The 11,133-nt window shown below is 35.7% G+C and overlaps 1 protein-coding gene across 1 annotated transcript; it reads left to right on the forward strand.

The window, feature by feature from the left end:
- Positions 1–397: 397 nt before the first annotated feature.
- LOC136803614 (leucine-rich repeat-containing protein 47-like) lies at positions 398–9,315 on the forward strand. The gene is made up of 4 exons (XM_067060336.1): positions 398–1,392; positions 6,484–6,719; positions 7,310–7,412; positions 8,767–9,315. Exons 1-4 carry the CDS (start codon positions 439–441, stop codon positions 9,010–9,012), a joined length of 1,539 nt encoding a protein of 512 aa, XP_066916437.1. The 5' UTR covers positions 398–438; the 3' UTR covers positions 9,013–9,315.
- The last annotated feature ends 1,818 nt before the right edge of the window (positions 9,316–11,133 follow it).

The raw sequence follows: 11,133 nt of genomic DNA on the forward strand, positions 1-11,133 counted from the left end.
GTTTGATGGGTGTTGTTGGGGCGTTTCTTCCCGGCTTTGATAGGTTATTTCATAATAAGTTGTCTGTTTGTTATTTCCCTATTTTAAAGGTTTTGCTTTTTAATAAGAGTGATATCGTTTGCTTATTCGTCAATTTTAATTAACAAGTTTTTTCACATTGGATTGACACAGATGTGGAGCAAGATTGGGCAGAAAGAGGAAAAGAAAAACAAATTTTTGCTTATATCAGCATAATATAACATTAGGCAGACACTGTCCTGATATGAAATATGTGTCTGATATGAAACGGGAACACTTATGTAAAAATAAAACCTTTAAAATCATTCTTGAAAACTACCGATTATATATTTCGAGGCCTTTCGTTATTAATATATTTTTACTCTTATCTCATTTAGTACAAAAATAACAATATACAGAAATAAAAAAATAAAAGAAATAATGGAAAGTTGGGAGGAAATCGAACAAGCTGCAGATGATGGGCGCCATGAGCTGCATTTAAATGGTGACGTCATCTCAAGCAAACTGGAACGAAACGAGATGAAATTACCTAACAAACTTTTTGAGCTCGTTGCGTTGAATTATTTGGAGATTTCAGATACTTCTCTTATTGAGATCCCTGATGATATGGCGAAATTAACAAATCTTATCAATTTGGCTTTACATAGGAACAGTATTGAAAAAGTTGGAGATTTCTTTAATCATTTACCGAAGCTGAAATTCTTTGATATGTCTTTTAACAAATTGACAAGTCTACCAGAGCAATTAAATTTAGGTACTGTACACACGTTGAATTTATCTAATAACGAGTTGGCGTCTTTAGGTGATCTAAGTGGGGCTGTTAATCTTAGTATTTTACACATAGAACACAATGAGCTAGAAGAATTACCTACAGGGTTAGTCACCTTAAAACATCTATTAGAAGTGCACGCCAGCAATAACCTAATAAACACCTTACCTGACGATCTACACACTTTTCCCGCGCTGAAATTATTTGACGTCTCCGAAAACAAGTTGAAAGAAGTACCACACTCAATGTCTCAATGCCAACGTTTGAAGACGCTCAAACTTGAAGGGAACCCCCTGAAAGATAATCGATTACGTAAGATGACAACACAGTGCAATACTAGAGCTATACTGGAATACATTGCCAAGCAGAGTGGTGGAGACGGGGGTAAGAAGGGCAAAAAAGGAAAGAAAGGGAAGAATCAACCGGTTAAGGAAGAAGCAGAAGAGAACGTCAGACGTATCGTGATCACTCCGAACACGGATGATGAGAAGCGTGTCATATGTGACGCCTCCGTGAAAGACGTACGCCCGTATTTGTGTTGCACCGTCATAAAGAATCTTGACCTGTCGGATGAAACTGTCTTCAAAAACTTCTTATCCCTACAAGTATGAATTTTATTTACTTTTATCCCTTCCTATTTTTCTTCTTTAAAGAATATAGCTGCATGCTTTTGAAAATTAGATTTTAAAAACTCGAAGCCAATTGCGAGATTAATGCTTATTTCGGTGAGTTTTTTTTAAACTTTCATAATTAACCAATTAGCTTTCTCCGGAGATAGCTGTCACCAAAATTCCCCTAACGTTTACCTAATTCAATATTGGAGCTATTAGGTTTCGTAAAAGTGGTAACTGGAGTGATCGTGATCTGCGGATAAATCTCAGATCTTCAAACTGGAGCTTACTTAATACAACATTTTATCGCAAAGTCATTTGGTTCATTTGACGTTATTAGACAGGTACGAGCCGGGAAGTATCTTATCCATTTGGTGGACTAACTTTCTTGGGGTTTTTCTTGTTCCTTATGTTAATAAGAATGTTTTAAGCTTCTGGGCCACCTGGATTTCTCACCTGGGTATCCATAATGGCGGATTTTTGGTCATGTGACCCCCGTAGGCAAAACTGAAAATTCTTCCAACCCGAATATAGGCATATCATATATCAATCGATCGGAAATTCGATACTGATTAATTTTGAGATACAAAGTTGAGTCTGAAAACTTTTCTATCTCGAGATATAAATCACTTTCGTTTTCTCAGGTTTGGCTGCAGTTGTAGGCGGGCTTTCATGGAGTGAGGCAATTCTTTTACTCATATCTCAAGAAATATGCTTTTAAACATATCAAAACTTTATGTGCTCCTAGAAAAGGCATTAAAAATTGTTTGTGCAAATTTTCAATAAGTTTGCAGTAAAAATGTGTATTTTACAGACCAGAGTACAATTTCCTTACCGTTGAAAAAAGATCTTTTTCTCTCATAATTAGCCTTTTTGTCTGAAATGAATGAGTGAAATGTTTCCCAATAGGGTTTAAAACCAATCACTTATTCGTAATCTCACTCAGAGGGGTACTTAGCAACAAGTAAGGGCTAAATGTATCCGGTCAGCACTTTATAAGTACCTATGATTTACGGTAAGACATGATCCCAAAAACGGTGAAATTTCCAAATAATTAATGAAAAATTCTCTCATTGCATCTCAACATTAAACGAGAACCTTCTGTTCTTTAGATTGACTAATGCAAAGAATTATGAATAATGTAAATCGTTACAGTGTGTATTTTTACAGACCAGATTTAAGTGCTTCTAGGAGCTTGTCTTGTTCTAAAACGCTTTGGATTACTACAGAAATTCGCGAACTTGAGAATTTACTGAGTTAATCCGTCAAAATTCGCCAATTCCTTTATCTTTATTGTTCATGCATGAAACGAGATTTAGAGGGCTTAGAATCTGTGTTGTCTGTAGGGCCAAAAAATGTCGGCCTAATATGGCTTCGAGAGGCGATAATCCTAGGCCATTGTAGGAAGCCTAGTGATGGAGCCATTTTTGTGAACCTGCTTGGGGCTATTCTGGTTACTGTTACAATTATAAGAGGCGTATAATGGTCCAATGCATCATTGTATATCCGCTTTAACTACATGAATGCAACACAACGCCTTCAGCTAGTTGAATAAGTCAGACTGTGGGAATTTTAACTAAAAGCACTTTAAAGAAGTTATTGCCATACAAAATAATGCTTTAAGCTACATGTCCAAAATATCCCCGTTTTCTTACAAAAATCTTAGTATAATATTAAGCAATCTTGATTTTAAAATTCTTATTTGTTTCGGACATGGCTTGCTGATGACGGTGATCCCATTTTCCTTTCCCCTCATGAGGTTTTGTCAGAACATGAACAAACGACGGGACATCCTTCTCCTTCGTAAGCACTGCTAGCTTCGTTGCCGCCTCGTTAAAACATAAAATGAAACAATAGGTTTTGATGATCTACCTTGGGAATACCTTGCTAACAACGTCAAAACTTACACAAAGTCTCTGTTGTTCTACTCTTCTCCAGTCTTTTATCTATATCATAACAAAGATAACAGATGCGAAATCATCGTCATTTTTCTAAACTCCGATGAAATAATATCGAGTATATAGGATTGAGAGCATAGGATTCAAATTATGATATTCTTATGACACAGGCTCACAACTTTGGCATACCTTTTTTTTTTCAAGTCAATAAAAAAACTAATTGGAATGACAAAAGTGATTCAAAAGTATACACACAGTTGAAATTCTCCATTTCAGCGTATAAAAAAAATTGAAAATAATTATTTTGTGACTTGAGAGAAACTAGCCGTATGCGCAGCGTCGCACGCTGCATGTCCCAATCCAGCAAATCACATCTAAAAAAAACCCAACGGAAAAAGGATTGCTGCTGATTGATGATAAGATTTTGATTTTATAAAAGAAAGGAGAAAAAAGTTCAACGCCATGAAGAGGAGGCTTTGTAGAGCTTTGTTAGATTTTCGAAAACTTTTTATAAAACGTTGTAAACACACACGTTTTAGCATATTAATATATAGATTTTCAAACTATCAAGCTATCTATCAATCATTTTACCTAAGTAATTCAAAGAAATAGCATTGTGATGGAATATCAACGGATTTTTTATACCAATTTTAAAATACAGGCGGCTACAAAGACACCATGGAAGATAGACGTCCAGTTATGATTTATCCCATGTGAAGGTGCAGTAGTGTACCAAGTATTGACCGTCGTCTAGGAGATCAGGACTAACTCCAACTCGGTGCTGTGTTTCACTTAATGAAAAGTAAATGCTACTTTGCTAGGACCAACCCATACCATGTGATGGTCGTAGGGTGGACAGAAGTCTCAAAGACAGGCTACACAGATTTCTCGTTACATGCATGAATAATAAAGATATAGGAATTAGAGGATCTTGACGGATTTTACTCAGTAAGATTCTCCAGCTCCGGATTTTCCATGGTAAGTCTAAACATTTTAGGGTAATATAACCACCTAGAAGCACTTAATTCTGGTCTGTAAAATACACACAGCGATTTACATGTATTCTTGATTCTTTGCATGTGTCAAACTAAAGAATAAGGTTCAACTTTGTTTAATGTCGAGATACAATGAGAGACTTTGTCAAATATTTGAGTAATAGCTTGGAAGTTTCACCGTTTTTTGGATCAAATCTTACCAAAAAAACATACTGATAAAGTGCTGACCAGACACATTTAGCCCTTATATATTTCCCAGGTACCTCTCGAATATAATATGAAGAATCGAGTGGCTCTAAACCTTATTAAGCATCATTTTACTAATTCATTTCAGACAAAAAGGCCAATTTTGAGTAGTCTAGCAAGCTAGAAGACTAATTCAGATATAGTAGAAATAAAACAAAAAGTAATGGAGGGAACAAATTTTAGTCGTCTAGAAACCTTTGTGCAAGCCAAAAGCTTCATATTAATATTGCTTTGCTATTGTTAATGAAAAAAAAATCTAGGGGGCTTGTTCGGAAAAAAACGGTTTGTTTTGATTTCGTAAATCGATTTAATTGGTTTAGAAAAAACAATCGAGACGCACACCATTGGTCGAAATACATAAAAAGAGAAATCAGAACACACAACAATTTTCTTTCTCGAAAAATTTTTCTCGTTTGTTTTAAACTAACTCCAAACAAAAGAAAAGTGTCATGTCAATATTGCAATTATAATTTTTCTTCCCGCTCAAAAAAAATTTTCTTTAAAAAAAAAGTGTGTTGATTTGTTGTGTGTTAAATTTTATTTTATTTTTCGTCTTTCATTTTGTTTTGAGAGTTTGTTGTTGCTTGATCAAAAATTAATTTCTCCTTACCTTTCGCGCGCCAAATTCTTACGGAAGCACCCCTGTCCGAGAAAAGCTTTCTTTTGTTTTCAGAAAAAACCCTTTGTTTTCTCGCTACGCAAGTTTCTGCGTAGCTAGCCGGGGATTCTATAAGGCCGGAACACCGGATTCTTCCAGTCGTTTATACAAACTAATATTATCCCGTAACAATTATCGTATTATCATATAACGCCTATACTACTGTATTACACGCATTATAAACGACTCCAGTCTAAATTTTGAGAAAAAAAGATCTTTTTTCGACGGTAAGGAAATTGTACTCTGGTCTGTAAAATACACATTTTTACTTCAAAATTTTTGAAAATTTGCACAAACAATTTTTAGTGCCTTTTCTAAGAGCACATAAAGTTTTGATATGTTTAAAAGCATATTTCTTGAGATATGACTAAAAGAATTGCCTCACTCCATGAAAGCCCGCCTACAACTGCAGCCAAACCTGAGAAAACGAAAGTGATTTATATCTCGAGATAGGAAAGATTTCAGACCCAACTTTGTATCTCAAAATTAATCAGTATCAAATTTCCGATCGATTGATATATGATATGCCTATATTCGGGTTGGAAGAATTTTCAGTTTTGCCTACGGGGGTCACATGACCAAAAATCCGCCATTATGGATACCCAGGTGAGAAATCCAGGTGGCCCAGAAGCTCAAAATATTCTTTTTACCATAAAGAACAAGAAAAACCCCAAGAAAGTTAGTCCACCAAATGGATAAGATACTTCCCGGCTCGTACCTGTCTATATTCACTGGGTCCGTGCTAATTATCAGTGTACCTCAAGGCAGTGCCGTAGCAACTGGGGGGGCAAGGGGGGGGCTATGCCCCCCCAATAATTTTTTCAAAAATGGTTATTTTGCAAAATGCAAAGTTTTTCTTTTTTAATTTGTCATAATTGTCCTTATGTGCATGTTTTGAGTGTATTTTTAAGCAATCTAGAGCTCAAATTTTCAAAATTTCCCCCCTCGGGCCAAACCATGGTTGGCCCTTGCGGTGTCACTAAACTTCAGCCCCCCCAATATGAAAATGCTTCCTACGGCACTGCCTCAAGGAAACTAATTTTAGCGGGAACTAAATTTCGCGGTCGAAAAAAAATATGGAAGAAATGACTTTGGAATTAATTTTCGCGGTTTTGCCCTATTTTGGAGATTATTTTTTATTTTCCGAGCGTTTTTCAAATTTTTCGATGGAAAATGGTCGAATTTACGGAAATTAGTTCTTGCGAAAATTTGTTCCCTTAAGGTAACTGAAAGTTTGACAAAAGTGATGCTAAAATCAGGTTTAAATTATATTTCTCTTTCTTTACAGACGAAACTTCACGAGAATGAATGTGACATGCGCACACGTGCTACCATTGCAACCCATAATGCAACAGGATTGAAATTCCCGCTTGTTTTCAAAGCTTCGCATGTGGGTCAGACTGTCATCCATGCATTAGGGAAAAAGAAACAATGCAATGCGACAACATTGATACAGAATCTGAAAGATGAAAGAGATGCATTGAAGCAGAAAAAGAAAAGACAACCGAAAACTGGATTGTACAAGTAAGGGATATTCATTCTCTCGAGACCTATTTCATATAACAGATGCGAAAGGTTGCTTGACATTTTTTTGTGAAGTGTAACGGATGTTTGTTGATTTGAGGAGTGAGCGAAAAATATCGAAGAAATTCTCAAATACCTATTCATGACATTTGACAACCAATAGGGGGCTTACCTGAATTTATCAACAAGGACTCGTTTAGCCTGATTCGCAGACCTCTACAAAACCGCAGATAGTATAAGAGCACGAATCCGTCAGGGGATGCCAGCAGCCTAGGATTTATGTTTTAGTAGATCTTTATGATCTAATGAAGTGGAGCGTATAAAGGTAGAGCATTCGTCTACGGTGCGCAAGGTCGCGGGTTCAATCCTCGGTCTGATCATAACCAAAGACTTCGTACACTGTACAAAATGGTACTTAAGGACTCTCTGCTCCTTACTCAGCAATTAAGAGAAGGAGTATTAAGAGTGGAACCCTACCTACCTTCGGATAAATAACTACCGAAAGATGAGTGCTCAGGTCGCTGCCGTCTGTGGTTGCAAGCCTTACTTATTATAGATCTCTAATCAATTTGTTTCACTTTCTTCTGAAGGTTTATTGAACTGGTGGATGGACAGGAGATGATAGCTTCAGTTCGAAATCAAGATGGTGACGTCATTTCGTTGCCTCCGATCACTAATGGTGAAAAAACCAAGGTATTTTTTTTTTCCGATACTAGTATAGTACCTGTTTCAACTTGATAAAGGCAAACCGTCGAGACGTCGAATACAAAACTGTGTGTTTTTAATGTTCACCTTTTCCTGCTTTAGATAGAGAGAGGAGAACCTATTTTTTTTTCTCGATTCAGATTTTACCAAAATCTCAGTCAAAACTTCTGGAAATCATTTAAATTGATTTTTCCTAACTTCAAGATGTAAAAAAAGGTACACTTATGCCTCGTTACGCAGCGTCCTTCCCCTCATGAGTTTTTGGACCTACTTCGGAGTTCGTCCGTCCGTCTGTTACCAGCTTTTCTCTAGATTGGCTCATCAGTTTTTTCTGATTTTTAGCACAAGGATGCAAAATGGCAATGCCCAAAATGTGACGGAACCCGATTTTCGAAAAAAAAAACTTTCCACCGGAAAAACTGTTTTTTTTGTTTTTTTTCGAGATTTTATTTTTTGCTCAAAGATGCGTATTAACAATGCCCTAAACATGGCCGAGTCCGATTTTTGAGAAAAATTTTTTTCCGGCCGAAAATGCCGGAAATATGCCGGAAATCGCTGTTTTTCTGGATTTTCATTGGATTTTTTTCTTAAAATTGCTTGTTTTTTCATTCAAAAACATTATTAATAGCAATGCCCACCATCAAGCATGTTTTAATTTTCAAAAAATTTGATTTTTGAAGCCGGAACTATTCAAAAATCGCCGGAACAACCTATTTTCGCCGGAAAGACAGTATTTCTTGAATTTAATGAGCTGTGCTTAATATTTTTTAATTAAATTTTGCACACTGATGCAAAATGACAATACCTAAAATGTGACGGAGCCTGATTTTCGAAAAACATTTTTTTCTGGCCGAAAATGCCGGAAAAACCGGTTTTGTCTGATTTTTTGCAGAAAGATGCGTATTCGCAATACTAAAAACATGACCGAGTTTGTTTTTTTTGAGAAAAATTCTTTTCCGGCTGAAAATGCCGGAAATATGCTGGTAATTACTGTTTTTGCAGATTGTCATTTGACTTTTCCCTCATTCTTTGTTTTTTCACACAAAAACATTTGCCCACCATTAAGCATGATTAAATTGTCAATAAAACTGATTTTTGCAACTGGAACTTGCTATTTCTATTTTTTCCCTACTCCCCTTCCCTCTTCCCCCATCAACAATCAATTATAAAATTGAATGTGTTATGCATTTTTGCAAAACGCTATATCGTCTGACTGATTGTTTTCATTTTTCTCCTTATTGCTATCTAGCTTTCATCATCAGGTAGGTCCATTCAGCATGTTGCTTGTTGAAATATTTAGACTAGATTTCATAATTATTCCCTTTTTTTCTTTTCCCTACAGATCGGTGCTTCAGTTGGTGATGTTTTCATTGAAATATCATCACCAGTCAGTATCGCACAATGCAAGTACGTTATGGAAGAGTTGATCAAGAAAATGTTCCAACAGAATTTCAACTCTGACATGGAGGGTGATGAAGGGCTTTGGATTGAACCAATCAGAGTTGTGGATGAAAATGAAGATTTGAGAATAGTTTATCCCTCTAAAATTGATATCGATTTTTCAAATATTCCAGTCAAACGACTGTGAAATGATTTGATTGACCGGATTTAGACGATTCTACTACTTCCCAGGTTTTCCATCATTGTCTTTGAAGATGATATCATGTATAAGGACTTTGAACTTGGCTTTGAAGGATTGTACTTCAAAATAATTTGATGTTGCATCCTTGACTAGTCAGTCATTTGGTTGATTTTCATATTTTTGGTCATCACTCAAAAGGACTGTTGAATTCTGTCCAACATATATGTCATCAACTGCTGTTTCATTCCACGAAGTTGTATTTGAAGTTTAGATTTTTTGAACGAATTTAAATATTTCCGAAAACATAAATCTATAATTAAGTCGATCAAAGACTCTATAACTACCTTTGTTAAATGCCCTAAATTCTACCAAGGAAATCGAGTGCTATTACGACATTTAGTGTAGTGCCAGTGTTGATAAACGTTGATCAAAACTCGCCTATCTGTCGCCCATCAGTCAATTCCGTGACAAAATTATTTTTAAGCATCTCGTTAAGTAAGTGTGCTCAATTAAAAGAAACATCTTTAATAAGTTTCTGTTTATCAGTCCCACTCAAAAAGAAAATTTCTAATTACAAGTTTGTGGTGTATTCCACATTCCATCAATTTCAAATTAACAATGAAAGATACATACTTTCGACTACAAACCACATTTTTTTCTTTGCCAAGATTTGGTCACAGATTCCACTGAGAAAACATGTAATTTTACGTTTCAACTTTTTTAATCCAAGAGCTTTTCACTTTTTGAGAAAAAAATCTTGATAACAATTTCTCGCTCTTTCCAACGAAAGCTCCGTAAACTTACACGTTTTGGAGCCCATCAAAAACGGAACCGTTGAGTTTGAAGCATCGAATTAGAAATAAAATATATCAGCAAATCTCGAAAATTTTGCCAAGAGAAAGCTAAGAAACGGCTGGATTCAGTCCGCCATTCCAAATGAGGGGGGGGGGAGGGGGTTAAAGATTTCCCTCTAGCCTTCCTCTTCTCTCTAATCTTCAGCTTCAAACTTAATTTAAGCGTAGATTACTCTCAGGTGCCTAATAAACGTGGGGGTACAAACAAACGTGGGGGTTGGAATTCTTTCAGAATTTTAATAAACGTGGGGGTCTTAATAATTGTGGGGGTTGGAAATTTGATAATTTTTCGAAAATACCCCTAATTATTGGAAGCAAGAAGATGCACATATTTTGAGTGTAACACAACAATAAGACAAAATGTTTTAATACAAGTACTAGTAAAAGATGAAAATGCAACAAAAGAATAATAATTACTGTAACAAGCCCTTGTAAAATAAGTACAATACTACATTACGTGAATCTAGCAGTCTATCTAAAAAATACTTGATAAGAAATTTCTGAATTTTGATAAACGTGGGGGTCATAATAAGGTTCGTGGGGGTTGGAGAATTTTCGAAAATTTAACAAGCGTTGGGGCACGTTTATTAGGCACCTGAGATTAGGCTAAATAAAATCTGCAGGAAAGGTATTTTCATGTAACAACCCCTCCCCCTTTTAGAATTTTCCTTTTCCTCTATTACCCTAACTCGATGATAAGGTATTTAGTTGGATCTGTGGTAAAGAGATTTTTTTATGTTTGGACCAGTTTCTTAATTTCCGCCGCTTTGGACAGAAACGTTCGCCCTTACGTAAATCGAACATTTGCTTCCTAAATCTTGGAAGTTACGTAACTTAACAAACCTCATGTAAACCTATATTTATCTTGAAAATAATGATGCTTTCTTTATAAGAATAATTATTTAACAACCTAATAATAACAATCTGAACTTAACTTTTAAAGAACAGCTTAGGAACAGTTTAAGCTTGGATTTGATGAGAGAGGACAGCCGAGTCTAAATTCTCTTTATACTGACGTAAAATGTTTATTTCCAAAAGCTTGTCATGCGTTCTTGACTGCAAATTAAGAGAAAAAGGATCATTAAATTAGTTTACAAACTATTATCTTACCCCATGCCCTAATTAAAATGATCTTGGTGCATGTCTAATTATATCGGACTTGCTCACGAAACTACTTATCTTAAAAAGCATGTTTTAAAGTAACGACTTATTTAATCACTTTTCAAAGCATGGTGTTGCCCTATAAAAAGGGGCTCGTTCGGACCTTGATTAT

This window comes from Clytia hemisphaerica, unplaced genomic scaffold, assembly GCF_902728285.1.
Source record: "Clytia hemisphaerica strain Z4C2 unplaced genomic scaffold, Clytia hemisphaerica genome assembly, whole genome shotgun sequence".
In the NCBI taxonomy this organism is placed as follows: domain Eukaryota; kingdom Metazoa; phylum Cnidaria; class Hydrozoa; order Leptothecata; family Clytiidae; genus Clytia; species Clytia hemisphaerica.

Bases quoted from the DNA above. Each gene is read 5' to 3' on its own strand.
- LOC136803614 (XM_067060336.1), top strand. From the start codon at position 439: ATGGAAAGTTGGGAGGAAATCGAACAAGCTGCAGATGATGGGCGCCAT. The intron at 1,393-6,483 runs GTATGAATTTTA...CTTTCTTTACAG, and splicing joins AAAACTTCTTATCCCTACAA to ACGAAACTTCACGAGAATGA. The intron at 7,413-8,766 runs GTATTTTTTTTT...TTTTCCCTACAG, and splicing joins CTAATGGTGAAAAAACCAAG to ATCGGTGCTTCAGTTGGTGA.